At 44.2% G+C, this 19532-nt stretch overlaps 1 protein-coding gene and 1 long non-coding RNA gene across 3 annotated transcripts; one reads left to right on the top strand and one right to left on the bottom strand.

Moving 5' to 3' along the window:
• Positions 1-3828: 3828 nt before the first annotated feature.
• Positions 3829-4679, bottom strand: LOC118937896. Its single transcript, XR_005035305.1, has 3 exons — positions 4419-4679; positions 4174-4330; positions 3829-3953 (listed from the first exon to the last, which is right to left on the bottom strand). It is a non-coding gene; the product is annotated as an uncharacterized LOC118937896 (long non-coding RNA).
• A 3245-nt stretch (positions 4680-7924) lies between these two features.
• On the top strand, positions 7925-17843 carry LOC110538346 (ankyrin repeat and fibronectin type-III domain-containing protein 1). Of its 2 annotated transcripts, XM_021625101.2 has the most exons (18): positions 7925-8143; positions 10071-10445; positions 10661-10916; positions 11244-11444; positions 11587-11700; positions 11801-11898; positions 12076-12166; positions 12379-12486; positions 12719-12818; positions 13064-13193; positions 13304-13423; positions 13628-13849; positions 13953-14119; positions 14366-14531; positions 14729-14891; positions 15404-15570; positions 15674-15872; positions 16076-17843. In XM_021625101.2, the coding sequence occupies exons 2-18, from the start codon at positions 10284-10286 to the stop codon at positions 16807-16809; spliced, it is 3198 nt and encodes a 1065-aa protein (XP_021480776.1). In that variant the 5' UTR covers positions 7925-8143; positions 10071-10283; the 3' UTR covers positions 16810-17843. The 2 variants fall into 2 exon arrangements, with proteins under 2 accessions (XP_021480776.1, XP_036794359.1); XM_036938464.1 differs by lacking the exons at positions 7925-8143; positions 10071-10445 and having other exon boundaries at positions 10693-10813.
• Positions 17844-19532: the final 1689 nt, after the last annotated feature.

The following is a 19532-nucleotide window of genomic DNA, read 5'->3' as shown; positions in this document are numbered from 1 at the left end:
TATATCCTCGTTACTGTATATAGCCTTGCTACTGTATATAGCCTCGCTTCTGTATATATCCTCGCTACTGTATATAGCCTCGCACCCGAATATATCCTCGCTACTATATATAGCCTCGCTACTGTATTTATCCTCGCTACTGTATATAGCCTCGCTCCTGTATATAGCCTCGCTACCGAACATATCCTCGCTACTGTATATAGCCTTGCTACCGAATATATTCTCGCTACTGTATATAGCCTTGCTACTGTATATAGCCTCGCTTCTGTATATAGCCTCGCTACTGTATATATCCTCGCTATTGTATATAGCCTCACTACTGTATATAGCCTCGCTACTGTATATAGCCTCACTACTGTATATATCCTCGCTACTGTATATAGCCTCGCTACTGTATATATCCTCGCTACTGTATATAGCCTCGCTACTGTATATATCCTCGCTACTGTATATAGCCTCGCTACTGTATATATCCTCGCTACTGTATATAGCCTCGCTACCGAATATATCCTCGCTACTGTATATAGCCTTGCTACTGTATATATCCTCGCTACTGTATATAGCCTCGCTACTGTATATAGCATCGCTACTGTATATAGCCTCACTACTCTATATAGCCTCGCTACTGTATATAGCCTCGCTACTGTATATATCCTCGCTACTGTATATAGCCTCGCTACTGTATATAGCCTCGCTACTGTATATAGCATCGCTACTGTATATATCCTCACTACTGTATATAGCCTCGCTACTGTATATATCCTCGCTACTGTATATAGCCTCGCTACTGTATATAGCATCGCTACTGTATATAGCCTCGCTACTGTATATAGCATCGCTACTGTATATAGCATCGCTACTGTATATAGCCTCGCTACTGTATATAGCATCGCTACTGTATATAGCCTCGCTACTGTATATAGCATCGCTACTGTATATAGCCTCGCTACTGTATATAGCATCGCTACTGTATATAGCCTCGCTACTGTATATAGCCTCGCTACTGTATATAGCATCGCTACTCTATATAGCCTCGCTACTGTATATAGCATCGCTACTGTATATAGCCTCGCTACTGTATATAGCCTCGCTACTGTATATAGCCTCGCTACTGTATATATCCTCACTACTGTATATAGCCTCGCTACTGTATATATCCTCGCTACTGTATATAGCCTCGCTACTGTATATAGCCTCGCTACTGTATATAGCCTCGCTACTGTATATAGCCTCGCTACTGTATATATCCTCGCTACTGTATATAGCCTTGCTACTGTATATAGCATCGCTACTGTATATATCCTCACTACTGTGTATAGCCTCGCTACTGTAAATATCCTCGCTACTGTATATAGCCTCACTACTGTATATAGCCTTGCTACTGTATATAGCATCGCTACTGTATATATCCTCACTACTGTATATAGCCTTGCTACTGTATATAGCATCGCTACTGTATATAGCCTCGCTACTGTATATAGCCTTGCTACTGTATATAGCATCGCTACTGTATATATCCTCACTACTGTATATAGCCTCGCTACTGTATATATCCTCGCTACTACTGTTATTTTTCACTGTTATTCTTTTTTACCTTTGTTTTATTTCTTTACTTACCTATTGTTCACCTAATACCTTTTTTTGCACTATTGGTTAGAGCCTGTAAGTAAGCATTTCACTGTAAGGTCTACCTACACCTGTTGTATTCGGCACACGTGAAAAATAAACTTGATTTGATTTGAACTATAAAGATGACCCTACATCACACAAAACACAGATTGCTCCAATGCGATGTGTGGGGACTGCATCCTGCTAGTGCTACTGCGTGGTTTTTATTTCAGCTATTCAAGAATATGAGGCAGCGACATCGGCTACATCTGGTTTATTAGGGTGAGTACAGAGAGAAACGTGAAGGGAGGTGGAGTGTGAGCAGCAGCTATGTAGAAAACATGTGTGTGTAAAATAACATCCTGAGCTTTGATAAAGAGGTTTCCAGGGGGCCGGTGCAGGCCGGTGTAGGGGGCAAAAACACAGTATTCGTAGCCAAACTATAAAACCAGTACACGCAAATTCACAATAACACACACAGCTCACCACCAAACAGGCTAAAACCTCTCAATAATATGTCAGTCCCACCTGACCTAAGTTAAGATACAAATGACTAATGGACCAAGTACCTGGTCATTACACAGGTAATGGTGGTAAAAGAAACAAGGCAGAGAACGCATTGAGGGTGAACGAAGGTAGACACACAATAGGTAGCACAAAGGAGATGGAGATTATTTTAATGAGAGCTTAGTAAGAGATGGTGGAGGTACACTGTCTTCCCATGGCTGGAGGCCAGGCTATGTGGCAGGGAAGGAACAGCATCTACCAGCTTCCCCAAGAAGGTGAAGGTGGGCAGGAAAGCCCTCACACTGGACTGGTCACACAGCTGGACGTGGGACAGAGAGGAGGTTCTACAATCATTTTCACACACTTTTGTGTATAAATTCATACCAACCAAATCAATCTATTCCTAAAGTACAGTATGACTTCCTTCCTGTCCGTCTGTCAATGACAGCTAGTCCACAACCCTTCCATTCCCACCAGTATCAAAGGTGCACCAACTTCTTTATTCCATCGTTTGAATCTATTCAAGTGTCTTCCTTGTAGTGTGAAAGGACTTGTCCACACCTCAGCCCGCTGTTATCATCCCCAGTCAACCCTACAGTCAGCCCTACCACCTGCTGCTTACACTAGAGTTTCCACTGTTCCCAAGGTGACACAACAACACAGACTACAGAGCCAACATTTCAACTGTTTACCAAACAAGCTGGCTTTACCCAACTGATTTTGGATTGTGTGTGTGTGTGTGTGTGTGTGTGTGTGTGTGTGTGTGTGTGTGTGTGTGTGTGTGTGTGTGTGTGTGTGTGTGTGTGTGTGTGTGTGTGTGTGTGTGTGTGTGTGTGTGTGTGTGTGTGTGTGTGGTAGTAGACCCAGTCATCTGCTGGTGTAAAGGAGTGTTGGACTGAGAGAAACATGTTAATATTAACAGACAAAGCCAATAAAGTGATGACCAAAACAGTGGAAAATCCAAGTCTATCGACAGGCTTAGTGTACAAACGATGGGTAGGCTTGAGATTCTATCTGGCATTTATTCCTGTCTCTTTGTTTCTGAGTGAATTTGGAACAGAGAGACAGTGATAGACCTGTATGTGTGATATTACTCACTTGAGTGTCTATCTCATCCAGGATGTAGCACACATACTGTTCACTCTGTAACTCCAAGAGCAGCTGTACCAGCACTGAACCAAGACACAGAGAGAGAGAGAGAGAGAGAGAGAGAGAGAGAGAGAGAGAGAGAGAGAGACATATCATAGCATTATTCATGGTGCTCAATTGGCACGGTTTTGAAAACAAATTGTGGCACAGTGCACACAGTGATTTTGTTAGCGCTCCAACACAGTGGTCCTGTGGGGTTCCATAACCAGCAACACTCTAATTAACAATTCTGCTGAGGCACTCAACAACCCATATATCTCTTCAACCCAGACTATGAGAGCCAATGAACCTGGTCATGCTAAAGAATGTGGTGACATGAGGTACAAGTTGAGACAATAGTACAAAGATATTATGAATTAGTCAGTAAAGAGTGAGCATTCTCAAGCCGCCGTGTGTTTAATCAGACCGTTTTAGCTCTCCTCTTACCCTGTATGGCCTGCTCCAGAGTGGCTGGGCCGTCGACTGTGTGAAGCATCCCTGTACGGAAAAAAAGAGTCAAATAAAGTCAGAGATAAAGCAAGGCTTTGCTTGATTGTGTGTGTGTGCGTGTGCGTATCTTCCTTGCCCAGTAAAGATGCTGTGAAATGCTGACAGACCCTGTGGTCCTGCAGTAGAAGCTCCTTCAGAGCCCCAGGACAGCTCTTCAAGACCCCACTGATCCCTGACAGCGCCACAGACTTTCTCACAGACTATTGAAGGGCAATAGATGTCATTATAATAATAATACATTTTATTTGCGCCTTTCAAGATACCCTGGACACTCAGAGTAAAACAAATGATGGAACCACAGTAGCACAGTAGCACTTGTAGCCAAGTGCATATAAGGGTTGATGGCAGCTCATGTTAGCTGTTGTAGCAGAAATACCAATATGTGGTTAATAAAAAAAAATCTATATTTAGATATCATACCGCAACGTTGTTGCTTTCCATCATCTCAATGACACAAGCGACGCAGATCATCAAGCCGCCCTGGTCCGGGTGACCCATGCGAACACTGAACAGACCATTTCGGATCGTGCCTGAAGTGAATCTTTTCATAAATCACGTCCACGCTCGTCATTTCACCCTGAAAATCAATGCAGACCAGAATGGTTTGTTTTATTGTGTAACTGATCATATTTCAATGTATCTAAAGTAAATGTATTGTAACCTACCTTCTTTGCCTTTCCTACCGCGGTTGCTTGCTAACTTTAGCTTAGCTAGCTAGCTGACTGTCACCAGAGATAATTTGCTAGTTTTATTCAAACTGCCAGATAATGGGTCAAAATGAATAGGTTAACGAGGTCTTAAATAACTAACTGCCCCTAAATAATGTTATTACAAACAATGCGATCAAGTCTAGCCAAGTAGCTAGAGAAGTCAAAGATTGAACCTTCTCTAAAGAAAGTCATGTAGCTAACGTTAACTAGCTACTGATGTTCGCGGCAAAACTGTGACAACAAGGCTAATTTCGGTCTCAACCAATGAAATCACTTCATTATATCTAACTCTAACCAGTAAGTGTCTTATGCCCTTGGCATATAGCCAACAGAAGCGCTGCATTCGATGGCCAGCCTGGTTTGAGGCGGGGGAAAAGTCTGCACATGCCACAGAAAAGAGTATCTTTATTTCAAGCCGAATTTGAACCTGCGATCAAAAACAAGTGCACTGCCTGTGGCAGTCTTGAGGCCGTTTTTGGCCAACACAAGCCCACTGCACTGCTGGTGGCCTGTTATAGTGGCAGGCTCAGCCGCACGTAACTCCCTGGACCAGAGCGAGTTAGTGATCTGACTCATGTCAAGGTGATGGAAGGGTGGGGGTTGGACCTACAACAAAATCATAATATCTCGTTTGCTTTGATCTGAGTGCTCTGATCTGCACAGGCCAAGGTCTTAGAAGCTGGGGTCTGCATTTCTTCAGATGTTCATATCATCATTCATCTTCATACACAAGGGCCGTGGGCTGTTGCTCTGAATCATGTCACAGTGTGTGTCTCAGTCTGTGTGATGCTCAGCTTCCTGTCAAAATGGCAAACAAGACTGACGTTGCTTAGAGACACCATAGGTCTGTGACCAGCCCAAAAAGACTGAGTGATTACAGTTTTTTCCAACTGCTTACACACAAAATCTTTTCATGTCACACGATTTTTGAAACCTCTCACTCAAAGTGCAAAACTACATACCAAATATCCAAAACCATAAGCTATTTCACAGCCTTTGACTCAGTTGTCAATTGCATAAAACACTTTTTTCAAAACACTACACACAATTCTCTACCTAAAACACAAAAATCTAACAGGAAGTGACTTGCTTTCCTTTTCCAAACAGAACCAATCAAAATGCTACACTTATTCACCAGGTCACACACACACTCCTCACATGTGCAAACACTAATAGCTTAACTGATCACTAACCAATCACTGCTTTACTGTAGTATAGGCCTATAAATAGGTCAAAGGTCAGATTACCTGTTTTGAAAAATGGATGCCAACAATGGACAGAAAGCAAGAGGTGTAGGAGGGAGAGGAAGAGGTTGAGGAAGAAGAGGACGAGGGCAAAGAAGAGAAGGAAGGAGAGCCATCTCTGATGAGATTAGGGCAACACTTGTTGATCATGTGATCAACCACGGTTTGACCATGAGAGAGGCTGGACTGAGAGTCCAGCCCAACTTGAGTCGATTTACAGTGGCATCCATAATTCAAACCTTCAGAAATGAGAACAGGTATGCAACTATCTAATGACTATTTTAGCATTACAGTAATGTACTGTAAAATACGTATGACTGCATAGTATTGCATGAACATTTGTAACTCTAAGCCATCCATTTACTGCACTGCATTGAATGAATGAGGTTGGTTATCTTGCTGTACTACATTTTTTTGTACATTGTTTACAGTTCCTATGCTGAACACATACTGTGTTTGAATTCTGTACAGAGTGGAAAGGCAAAGACATCATGGAGGACGAGGACGCTTGTTTACAGATGTACAAGAGACTGCAATTATAAATATGGTTTTGGCCAACAATGCAATTAGGATTCGAGAGATAAGAGAGCATATCTTGAATAATGACACCATATTTAACAACATCAATGCTGTAAGCCTGTCGACCATACAACGCATCCCCCAACGGCACCGAGTGACGATGAAACAACTTTACAAGGTGCCATTTGAGAGAAACTCTGACAGAGTCAACAGTATGCGACATGACTTTGTAGAGGTGTGTATGCAACACAACTTCCAGTACTTCAGACATACCATATTTACTCATCTGTATATCCTTTTGTCTGTTACAGAGAGTATTGGATCTGGATGCCCATGTAATTCGCCATGAATTTATTTATGTGGATGAGGTTGGCTTCAACCTCACCAAAACCAGGCGCCGCGGAAGAAATGTAATAGGACAGAGGGCAATTACCAATGTCCCTGGACAGCGTGGGGGTAATATAACTATGTGTGCTGCCATCACTCAAAACGGGGTCCTCCATCATAATGCCACACTAGGTCCGTACAACACCGGCCATATGCTCACTTTTCTGGATGCAATTTACACAATGCTTGTCCCTGATCCAGATCAGGAGCCTGCTAGATTTGTGTTTTTATGGGACAATGTTAGTTTTCACCGGGCTGTTCTGGTCCAAAATTGGTTTGCCACCCATCCACAATTTGTAGTTTTGTACCTACCCCCATATTCACCTTTTCTAAATCCCATAGAGGAATTCTTCTCAGCCTGGCGCTGGAAAGTGTATGATCGCCAACCCTATGCCCGCGTGCCGCTTCTCCAGGCAATGGAGGACGCATGTGGGGACATAGAGGTTGCCTCTGTCCAAGGTTGGATATGCCATGCTAGGAGATACCTCCCTCGATGTTTGGCAAGAGAAAACGTATCTTGTGATGTGGACGAAGTATTGTGGCCAGACCCAGGCAGCAGAAGAGGCCGGAGAAGAGATGAAGCACTAGCTTAGCACTGGTGCAGTAGCATACAACAGTAATGTTTGGCCTAATAAATATTTTCTGTTTCTACATTGCATTGGTGTTTACAGTGTACCTGTTACCCCTCTCAGCAGATTACTTTCACTGTAGAACATTGTATTGAAATGTAGATATAAGCCTATGAAAGAACAAAGAGCTTTAGATTTAGAACAACAGTGTTTACATGGTATTTCCAAAAATGTACTATTATGAAAGCAGTGTTTGCCATTTGATGCAAATGCTTCACTCTGACATGTGTTTATGGCATTTTGAATGCAGTGTTACATTTTGAATGAGATGTGGGGCATTTTGCATTTTGTGTGTGCAGTTCTGGGAATTGTGTGTAGAGTTTTGAAAAAAAGGAGATAGTTTTGAAAACTTGTGTAAGCGGTTGGAAAAAACTGTAATGTGGAGGCAAAAATAAGACTTCAGAATGTAATGCATGGACAGTTCTATAGAACAGGTGCACAATAACATTTTATCATTGAATTAGCTACTTATTTCACATTGTGTAATAGGCTTACATTTGCCAATTAGGTTATTGATGCAAAGTGACTGAAGAATCTATTAACATTAGCCTATTGATTTGGAGCCACTACTTTATCTATCATATTCCATCTAGCTGTATAATAATGTGAATTCTGAATTGGTCCGTGAATGTAAGCCTCAGCATTTGTGAATGCGAGAGAGAGAAAGAGAGAGATGGGAGGGGCGCGAGGTACCAGATTGTATGTTGAGCGTCCGGAGCAGGTTCGCTTGACCGTGAGAAGGGAAAATTCATGAAAGTGGATTAACCGGACTGAGAGGGATGAGTGAATTCCGATTGCTATCGTAACTTTAGGATTCATTTATTGACTTTTAATTGACGCTTTCGTGGTGATTGTGGTGTAGTATGTGACAAGGGGAAGCAGGGGCTTACATCTACGGAAGGTATTGTCTTGTATACTTTTAATCTAACATATTTACCTGCCTAATAATTCATAATACAACACACAACCAGGTTGTTACAGGAGCCATAGGATTCGAGTGGATTATTGCAATAGGGTATAAAATGTTATTTATTTGTAAACTCATTTTTAATTTGACACTGTTTGTAAATTCGTTTGTATTCTATGTGCATGCTGAATATGATGTTGTGCATTCTGTTCTAGTTGGATCATTTTCTAAACTTTCATTAACTCAAACAACTGTGTATTTATTACATTGGCATAACTGTTGCATTTGAGCTTTGGCTGCTGTCAGATGCTTGTGTAATGTTTCAGGAATGTTTTATTAATTATCTGTATGTATACAGAATCTTCCAACGTTTCCTTATTTGGTTCACGCAATTATTGCGTTTCTTTCGAGTAACAGCATCACTTCCTGGTGCCTGGTATGAGTCATAGGATATTTCTGTATAGACTTACTGTGAAACATTGCTTTGTCTGTTATCAAGCAAATGCTTAGGCCTACAAAAAAGTCACAACAGAATGGAATACATTTATAATAATTACATAAGCTGCATACAAATATGTTAATGCTATTTAATTGAAGCGTCAATATCAACTCAAATTACTGAATGTCAATTATTGTTTACATTAAGTCTTTTTGTCCAGTGATTGGCATCTGTTGGCAACTCCATACAGCATAGACAAGAATCCCTTCACTAAACCAGTTTCACAGATACAGATCGACACTTTCCATAAGAGATAAAATGCGCCATGAACAAACAATAGAACTGAATCTACCAATAACAGTGAGGAGGTCTCACCCTTATCTTTTCCCTATGCGTGAACAAGCAGTGCAGGTGGTAAGAGGAGTGAGGGATTGTTATGTCACATGTGGGCATATAAAAGGTACAGAATGCCAGCTGGGGACACCAGGCGCCTTCGTGGCCACAGCAAAGTGCCACCGTACCAGTACAAGATCAGGGAGAATTCACTTTCTCTAGGAGACACAACGTAGTTAGTCAGAACATGGTCATACAGACATGAAGATTGAATGTGGCTTTCATTTCCATTAGAATGAGGGAGGAGGGGAAATGGGTGAGGGAAAAGGAGTGATGACAGAGAGATGGAGTCATGGCATCTCTTGCCAGGGATGTATTTTGTGTCTGAATAACACTATGATGTAGATGGAAGTAAGTGGAAAGTGAGGAGTTGAAAAAAGGCAGGAGAGAGAGAGAGAGAGAGAGAGGAAGGATGGAAGAGAAATGTAGTGACTGAGAAGAGAAAATAAAAGTGAAAGAGCATTTTGGTCAAAGCAACAAAAAGGTCTCAGGGGGCTTTCGGAAGGAAAGTGTGCAGCTGGATCTAATGCACCTCTTCCTGTTCAGGATACAATGCTGCTGGTTTTTCCTGTCTGAAAAGAGGTGAAGAAGAATAGACAATTATCCATCACTAATGTAAGACACGATAAAGGCAAATGAGAGGGCAGATAAATGGTTCTATGTGTATGACATGATGAGTCAGGAGAACTCAATTTAATATATTTTTACTGTGCACTCTGTAGACTTCCATTCCTCAGTCAATTATATTGATGGTGAGATTGTTTTGTGCAGAGCCTCCATTGAGTAGGAAGAAAAGCCATAAGGCATTAGACTAGAGAGTGGGAACAAAGGGGAGAAGAGTGAGATATTCTAACTTCCGTGAGGCATTTTCCATCTGCTCTGCTCAGGCATTGTAACTTTGATCCACTTATCCACCCACACGCAGTGCTGCTCAACTCAACCCAGGCTCCCCTAAGTAGTGATACATTTCTGCAACCTTTTACCAGCTGGTAAGATGACAGTAAGACTGACTCTGTTCTGTTTTTTTGTTTTTTTTTAAATCTATTTTTCCCTCCCTCATCTTATTCCTACTGTATCACTCCATTCTAGTCCTCTAATGCACCTCTTCCTGTTTCACACCCCCTTCATCCTCCCTTCTTCCCCCTCTCCCTCCCCCGTGTACCGTTCCTCTCTTCACGCTGTCTCTCTGTGACCTCTCCATCATCCATCCACCTTCTTCTCTTTTGTTCCAACCTCGTCCCCTGTAACTCCCGTATCCTGCTGTGTACACTCTCTACCAATTGTGTGTGTGCCATCTATTGTATGTCTGTGTCGGTGAGAAACCCGCCACAGCGGCGGCGCTCTCTGGGTCCCGTTTTGCCTAAACGCATCTACAGAAACCTGTCGGTCAGGCTGAGGGGCGGAGAGTCCTCTTTTTCCGGAGAGACAGACATGCCGAAACATCCATGCAAGGCCCCTCACACAGTAAGACATCCTGAGAGAAAGTGAATTTTGGATCCATTTTGGGTGTTTTATCTTTGACAATTGTCTTATATTGTTGTTCCATACTATCATCTAAAGTAACATTTTCTTCCTGCATTTTTCTGCCCTGCCCATGACAATGTACCCTCTTACCCTGTATCCCTCCATGTTCCTGTTTCTCATTTCTCACTCAATCCCCCTCTCCTTCCCTGTGTTAGTATAAGAACCTGTGGGAGGCAGTGGAGAATGAGGACACCCTGGCGGTGCAGAGCCTGCTATGCAGGGACAGAGTGTGTGGCGGAGGAGGAGGACGGGATAAAGAGAAGAAAGAGAAGGACTGGGAAAGAGAGAGGGAGAAAGGTGTAAACAGAGTGAGTGAGCAGGGCCTGGTACCTCTGGACGTGGCTGCTCTAACCCAGAACTCCCCTCTGCTGCACGTGTTGACAAAGGCAGGAGCCAGACACAACCCCGTCTGTGAGTCTTGCACAGTGACGTAGATTGAATCAGTGCAATCAAGAGATGGTCAAGTAACAGTTGTACACATTTCACACAAACAATGGATCATCCAGTACATTAAGACATAATTATTTTGGGGTAGTGACTACTAGTGAATGATGTTTAAATGGAATGTTTACAGATATAATTCCTGTCACCCTTTCACTCTATCTTGTTCCCACACTGTGTTAACAATGCTATATTATCCCTCCCTCCCTCCCTCCCTCCCTCCCTCCCTCCCTCCCTCCCTCCCTCCCTCCCTCCCTCCCTCCCTCCCTCCCTCCCTCCCTCCCTCCCTTCTCTCAGTGTGTCTTCCAGCTGAGTGGTTGTGCAAGCTGGATGCCCTGGTGATATTGGCCGACAGGCAGGTGGAGGACAGGAGGGAGGAGCTACTGGGTGGAGCAGGGGCGGGGCCACATGTGCAGGCCGACATACAGAGGCAGCTCCACCTCTGGACTCTGCGGCAGCAGCTGTACTGCAGGATGAGGGAGAGCTTCCACCACACAGGTCAGAGGCTAGGGGTCAGGGGTGATGAAGGACAAGTATGATGCACTCAAGCCAGTCTCATTGATTTGTTTATGTTATGTACTTTTGGCTCCAAGTCTGTGTTTACTGTCGGTGTGTCTCTCCATTTCTCTGTGTCCTCTAGACCTCCCTGGCCCACCCAGTAGCGTGTCACTGTTTGTGACCAGTGCCTCTTCCCTGTTTGTGTCCATTCGAGAGCCAAACGGTATCGCCACTGGATTGATCACCCGCTACAGAGGTGGGGTTCTACTACTCCAACTCTAATCACTATTGCAATCACCACTCAGTCCTCAATATCATAGATACATCCGTGTCTCTCTTCCTGTCACCTCCTACAGTGGAATGGAGCACCTCTGCCAACTTCAAGAGTATACTTGGCTCAGCCCAGGTGATCGACACTAAGACCCCCATCCACAGCATCACAGGACTCACAACAGTAAGACACACACGACCCCGGTCACATCTCCTAAACCAGAACACCCTGAGGCTAGGAGGCACATAACCTCAACTCTCTCAGTTACCTGCAGAAATGAACAACTACGATGTAAAGTTATTTGGCCTGGTCTGCCTGTTCGTAGGGTTAAGTCATGATGATAATGTATTGGTCTCTTAGGGAATGCACTACTTTGTGAGAGTGCCTGCCTACAATGTGAAGGGATGGGGCCCAGCTCAGAGCTCCAGCCCAGTCAGTGCTGCCCCCTCCAGTGAGTAAATGGAACTGCAGACAGACAGACAAAAGAGCTTTCTGATATTCTATATTATCATCAATGCTCTGTGTAGAAGTTGCCCCTAATCACAGATCAAGAAGCAGCTCCCCAAATACCAGCCTTCGCCATTTGAAAAAAACAGCTGACCTTGGATCATATGACTCCACAATGAATACCAGTGAACGCTGGTGGCCTGTGTCCCTCTGCAGGCTGGAGGGAGTGTATGGGAGTGAAAACTCCAAGCAGGAACAAGGAGGCTCTAGCCAGGAGACTGTTGGAGCAGACCAGAGAGCCACACTACAAGGGATACTGTATAGGTAGTGTACTTCTTGAACCATAACATAGATACAGCATCTTAGTTCTGCCTCTCATACAAGGGGAATTAATATACTATTCAAATGATTTGTGTAAGATCAACATCCTTGTACATTCAATACCTGTATAATACATGAGAATGTAAACAGTATCAGTCACTCAAAATAATACTCTGGCTCTTTCACATGGTCCTCCATGTCTGAATGTCTCATTCCTTTGTCCTGTGGCCCATAGAGAGCTGCAAGCCCCAGAGCCCCAGTAAGCGCCTGTCTATGTCTCGCAGCCTGAAGCTGCTCTTCCAGTCAGCCACCAAGTTTGTCCGTCTCCTACAGAGGTGAGATAGCAATGCTCCTCACCCAACAGCTCTGTATCTCTGCCACTAACCTCACCCATGGTTACATTTAGAGAAAGATCCCACTCTGTCTCTGTTCCCTCAGTACATCCCCTACTCTTCAAACAAGTGTCCCGTTCTGCCCTCTCTTTATTGCATCTCTCTATTCATTTATTTTCTGTCTTCCCTCGTTAGGATGAAACTAATCTTATTCTCTCCTCTGTTCTTCCTCTTTGTCTCATTGTTAGGGGTGTATACCTGGCAACTGTGTTCTACAGAAAGGAAAACATCCTGGTCACAGCAGATGACCAGCTCCCATTGGTGGAGATCCAGTGCTGCTCCACCTCCGTCTCTCAGGACTTTCTTTGGTTTGCCAAGGTTAGCTGTCAATCTAATTGAATACATTGGTAGGTATACCTGTGAAATATATGTTCCAAATTTACATAGTCTATTTTCTATCTTTCTATCCCTCTCTCTTTTTCTTATAGTTGTCCTGTGCGTGGCAACAGGTGCCCTGGCTCCAGCAGGCCCTCTCCTCCGCTCTCTCCTCCTCTTCATCACTACTTCAGAACAGGCACAATATCTTGCAGGCTGTAGCACAACTACAGGTGAAAAAAAGGATAATGTACACTGATAGGTCACTGTACATGGCCTTCTCATCAATCAAGCACCTAGCAAAGATGAAGAGACAACATTTTCTTTGAGTTTTCTCTTCCACTACCTGTTTCTTGTTGACTTTCCTTTTCACTCTTTATTTTAATTTGAATATTTCATACTTTTCTCCCTCTCTCCTTCCCTGCCTCTCTCTGCAGTCCTCTCTAGGGACAGTAGACTTGGGGCAGGTGTACTATGAGCCTCTGAAGGACAGGCAGGGTAATGTCCTGCTGGTGACAGTGAAGGATTGTGCGGCCCACACAAAACCCCCGGACCTCCCTCTCCACTGGGTCCCCCTGGCCTGGCTGGAGAAGAACCGGAGCAGGACCCCTCTACTCCCAGAGCCTACTGCCATGGACACCCTCACAGAGCAGCTCAAGGTGACCCTTCCTGGCTGGGACACTGTGTGCTCGTGTTTATATACAGTAGTAAAGCTTCTTATTGTGCTAATACAACGATGCCTTTCTCTGTGTCCCTCACCAGGAGAAGCTGTCCTTCCACAGACGCAGTGTCCAGTGGGCCCAGCCGGGCCTGTACGTGGGCATCTTGAAGCTGTGCAGCACAGTGGAGCAGATCAGGGTTCTAGTGCCCCAGAGGCTGCCCAACTTGCTATGCCACGCCAGAGTGCGCCACATTCCCCATGTGTCCCGGTAACACAGCTAACATACTACCACTGAGCTTACCACTGAGTTCAGTATGCACTACCACATACAGACTGACTTTTAAACGGTTCTGACCTGGTATAGCTGATGATGAAATAGTATACTGTATAATACTTAGAATGAAGTGTGTCCTCAATGTTTGTCTAGTGTTTTTAAGGATTACTGACTGGTCAGATGAGATCATTGCTAATGATAGTTCCTTGTGATGTGTCTTGGGCTGCATTTTTGTTTTAGCGATGAATGGGCGTGGTTACAAAGCCACAACATGTTAACAGCCAATGAGAACACAGAGGACGTGGATGAGACCTCGATGGACAGCTCTGGGCTGGGGGACTTTGTGAGGTCACTCAGGGCCGCTGTCACTCTCCTGTTGACAAAGCTCAACATCCCCCTCTACAGGGTAACCATGGTTTCACTTTCCAACTCACATGCTTTTAGATCTCATTTGAATGTTATACTGTTTCATGTAATACACCTCTCTTACCTCCTCTTGTCTTCTCTCTCTATTCTTTTCTTTTTGCTTTTTCTCTCTCTCGATATTCTTCACCTCTTGTCCTCTGATCATCACTTCTTTCTCCCTGCTCTCCTCTCCTACAGGCGTATCAGTATGGTGTGTACACTCGGGAGCTGCTGCAGTTTGGGGATAAGATGTCCATGCTGCTTCTGCTGCCCCCCAGTGAAGACTTCAGTTCTAGCTACTGGCCCCTAGTGGGCACCAAGGAGCCAGGCCTCACAATGCCACTGCAGATCTTTGAGCTGGGTATGTATTGGTGCCAGGGTTGGGTTTAAGTTTCAAGTATTTAGTGTCACACGCACAAGTACAGTAAAATGTTTTTCTTGTTTGCTCTTTCCCATCAATGCAGTAATCAATATTAGTAGTACTATTAAAAAACAATAAACAAGTTAATAACACAGTAGAATTTTTTTTATTTAAAGAGTCTATATACATTGTGTGCAAAAGGCATGAGGAGGTAGGCAAATAATTACAATTTAGCAGATTAACACTGGAGTGATAAATGGTCAGATGGTCATGTGCTGGTAGAGATACTGGTGTGCAAAAGAGTATGGGGATGAGGTAGGTAAATTGGGTGGGCTATTTACCGATGGACTATGTACAGCTGCAGCGATCGGTTAGCTGCTAATTGACGTTGAGGGAAAGGTTCATGGACAACATAGAGAATATAAGACGTGTCATGCCATTTATGTTTTTGCTCAGAGTAAACTGTCAGTGGTGGTGAGCTTAATTTTTTGTCTAATTCTCACGTCTCACAGTGCACTTCTGGACGTACGAGCAAGACTTCCTGTCTCAGTACTGTCAGGTCTGGGTTCGGTTGGAGCTGGACGCTCATCTGTCCCAGCAGGCTTTGCGAGAAGCTTTGGACACGAAGGAGGTGCAGGAGGCCAGAGACCGCCTTGGTCACATCACTCAGCTCTCACAGGTAGACTACCCATAGAGAGTAATGAAATAGATATCAAAGGAGGACAGTATGTATGTATGAGAGGGAATGAGCCCCCTTGATTCTGTCCCTTTGCCCTGTTTAGAGTCTTGAGGTGGTGTGGCGTGAAGCCCGGTGGATCATGGATGTCCTGCAGTGTGTCCGCTCTAAACAGTGGGTGGGGGCGGTGCCTCTGGGCCTGGTCATGGGAGGAGACCCACCTGCCTGCCCAGACGATGAGGAGGATGACAGGCCTACCACCAGAGTCTGGCCCCAGCGCATACTCCCTCAAAAGAAAATATCAGGTGACTTGTTAATGTAGTAGGTATAGTAAATGTATTTATTCACTGTCTTTGATTGGAGCATTAGAGAACAGGCAGGGGTGAGAAGAAAATCATTTTATATTGTGATGCACTTAATTCCTCAGTTTGATATTCAGTCACTTCTTTTGTCTGTGTGATGTAACTAACTCTCCTTTCTGTTGGCCCTCTCCTCCCACTTCCTCTAGAGAGCATTACATGTACTGTTACAGACGTTGGTGTCAGCAGTGGGATCTCTGAGCCAATATGTATCCCGGGGTTCCATGAAAAGGCTGTGAGTTTAATTGAGGGGGCTAGCAAAGGGGGGTACCCCGTGGACCTCAGTGCCCAACATCCTGTTGTGGTGTTCAACAGCCTGGATCAGTCAGGAGTTGGATTCGACATTATGGCCCAATCAGAAGTGGCAGATCATGACATTGTGAACCTGCCAGCTGCCTACAGTGGAGAACTGGAGTATCCTCACAGTTTTGTCAGTGATGTGATCCCGCCTCTACCAGAGATGGACATCATCTTCCCCACACTGAGTCTGATAGATGAAGAGAGGGAGGAGGACCCTGTACCTGGGAGGATGGATATGCTTGACAGTTTAAGTCTTGGAGTCGGTGAAAGCGAGGCTTTCTTTGGACTAAACTCTGACTTGATGAGGGGACCTAAGGGTTGCTCTCTCTCTGATGTGCATCATGATACAAACTCACTGACAGCAGGCCTTAGTTTAGGAGACAGAACCTGTGCAGATACACTGTTCTCAGGTCATTTAGACGGGCTGGCCACATCTGCCCCTCTTCCCATTGTGATGACCACACCTGCCCAGAGCTGGGATTTACCTACAGAGGACACTATGATACATGCTGGCAACAGGGGGGGCAGCATGCCAGCCAGGAGCCAGGTTGAGTGGGTGAACTCCTCTAACCAGGCATCCTGATGTATCCAGATATTATTAGAACTGAACGTTACACCAAAATACATTGTACTTACTCATCGTGCCTCTCGAAGAATTTGACAACCAATTCTCAACAAATTCTTAATATCATTTCAGTGCCTTTAAGCGAGTTTGGCAAACGGTGGGATATTCATGGTTGTTTTCTCATCACATTATCTGACTCTCTGTAGTTGTTCCAGTGGTGATATAAAAGGCCTGTCTCCAAGAGACCTGCTAGACATGTTCTGTGCTTCTGTATGCGAGATGTCTCCCTGTTGCAAGTTGTATTAAACTGAATTGATTTATGATTGTCTATATCCACAACTGCTATTCTCTTTTGTTCAATGTAAAATACTCTTTACCGTATTGTGCTCTATTAACCAGTTGCACTTTTGTCCTTATAACACACAACTAGCTAGTTGTAACGTTCATTGTTGGAAGGATTGGACCAAGGTGCAGCGTGGAAGGCGTTCATCATGTTTATTAATGTGAACCAGCAACAAAACAAATAAAGAGTAACAAAACGAATGTGCAGCTTTGGACTGCAAAAAGGCTACATTAAAAAAACAAGAACCCAAACACAACAGGTGGAAAAAAGGCTGCCTAAATATGATCCCCCAATCAGAGACAACGATAGACAGCTGCCTCTGATTGGGAACCATACTAGGCCAACCTAGAAACGAAAAACTAGATTGCCCACCCAAGTCACACCCTGACCTAACCAAATAGAGAAATAAAAGGATCTCTACGGTCAGGGCGTGACACTAGTCTACAGTAAAATCAGTTGAATGGTTTATCTTTATGAAATCACCAAATAAAATATTTTCAGCTGTATTTGTGTTGTTCCACATTTTATTTCTAAGACGAAAGTTGGTTATCTTTTTTTACATTTTCCTTTTCAGAAACGTGTGTGTATTTGAGAAGGTTACACAGGCCGACTGGGTATTAAGGTGAAGATATGTTATGAGGATATCAATTCAAAATGCCAATATTAAAGGTCCAATGCAGCCATTTTTATCTCAATATCAAATCATTTATGGGTAACAATTAAGTACCTTACTGGGATTTTTTTTTTTCAATTAAAATGGTCAAAAAATTAACAAAAACGAAGGAGATTTTCTCAAGCAAGAATTTTGCTCGGACTGTCTGGGAGTGGTCTGAGTGGGAAGAGGAAAAAGGAAAATAAGATGTCATTGGCAGAGATGTTTGGAACTCTCTTTCTTATTGGTCTATTAACTAATTTACCACACAGTGATGTCAACATGGAAGGCCAAAACTCCACCCCACCAAAACAGGCAGAAATTTCAGGCGATCTTTTCAAGCAGCTCATACACTAAAAGGGCATCATCACAATTTTCACAGTAATATTCCAATGTCACAGTGTGGATATATACACTCAGTGGTCAGTTTATTAGGTACACACATCTATTACTGGGTCGGACTTCCAGAAAAGTGAATTCTTTGGGGCATGGAAACGTTGCTCAGTTGGTATCATGGGACGTTTGCCAGGAAAACATTCCCCACACCATTACAGACCCTTCGCCCGGGGTCGAGGCCCCCTTTCTTCTGTACCACCCCAGGGCTTCCGTGGCTACCATGGCCACGGCCTGGGGGGTGGTCTCTACTCGTTTCGCTACCAGCAACGTTTGGAGCTGGACGTGGTGTGTGGGTAGCAGGAAGGAGACCGGGGCACGCAGGTCGACTGGGGTCAGGCTCAGGGTCCTGAGGTAAGATTCCAGACAGAACCGTGCGAGGGCTTGGGTCTTGTTGTTGACCGGCGAGGTGGCAAGAGTGAGATATAACACTGTTTAGTGGCTGCCCAGGAACAAGTAGAGGTCAGGCAAGCCTTTCCCCCCCTTGGACCTGGGTCTCTTGACCACCTCCCTCTTCAGCCTCTCCCACATGCTTCCCCACAGGAAGTGAAACAGCATCCATTCCAGAGCTAAAAGTGTTGTTCGTGGGGGGATATAAACAGAACTGAATAACAGCAGCACAGGTAAAATCACAGCTTTAATGATTAAAACCTTGCCCTCACAAGTCAGGTGTCGAAGTCCCCAAAAACCCAGTCTCTGTCGTACAGTCCCCAGGATCCCACTCCAGTTGCCGCTTCCTCCTCCCGGTCAAACTTTACCCCCAGTACCTGCCCATGGTTTGAGAAATTGGGCTTTTGTCTTGTCTCTGTTCAATCTTGCCCCAGAGGCACGCCCGTACCAGTCAGTCCTGTCCAGGGTCCTGTTGACAGATAAAATGTTGGGGATGGCGGGTTAGTCAACCACAGGAGGGGGGTGGCCCCTTAATTGGGGAGGGCGGGCTCTGGGTAATGGCTGGAGAGGAATAGTTGGAAGGGTATCAAACACATGGTTTCTATGTGTTTGACGCGATTCCATTTGTTCCGTTATAATGAGCCATCCTCCCATCAGCAGCCTCCACTGGAGTCAACCCTTAAAGTACTAGTATGCATAATTACAGTTTGGCACAGTGCAATTATTTATGACATGTTTATAACCTTAACCTCAACATCAAAACAAAAACATGTCACTGATCTTACCTTGCGCTTTTTTTTCGGGGGGGGGGGGGGGCTGTTTAAAGCTTTCTCTGCCCTCCACTATGATCTCACATAAATTAAGTGATATGATTTCGATAATTTGATTTCTCTGCAAGTGCCTAGTAATAATAGTTTAGTAATGATAGTTTAGTAATAATGGTCTAGTAATAATAGTTTAGTA

Source organism: Oncorhynchus mykiss, chromosome 12 (assembly GCF_013265735.2).
Source record: "Oncorhynchus mykiss isolate Arlee chromosome 12, USDA_OmykA_1.1, whole genome shotgun sequence".
NCBI lineage: Eukaryota > Metazoa > Chordata > Actinopteri > Salmoniformes > Salmonidae > Oncorhynchus > Oncorhynchus mykiss.
The sequence above is the reverse complement of the archived record's forward strand: the minus strand, read 5'-3'. Positions and strand labels throughout refer to the sequence as shown.

Coding starts and splice junctions, on each gene's coding strand:
- LOC110538346 (XM_021625101.2), top strand. CDS start 10,284: ATGTCTGTGTCGGTGAGAAACCCGCCACAGCGGCGGCGCTCTCTGGGT. Junction 12,487..12,718: donor CTACAAGGGATACTGTATAG/GTAGTGTACTTC, acceptor TGTGGCCCATAG/AGAGCTGCAAGCCCCAGAGC. Junction 15,571..15,673: donor ACATCACTCAGCTCTCACAG/GTAGACTACCCA, acceptor TGCCCTGTTTAG/AGTCTTGAGGTGGTGTGGCG.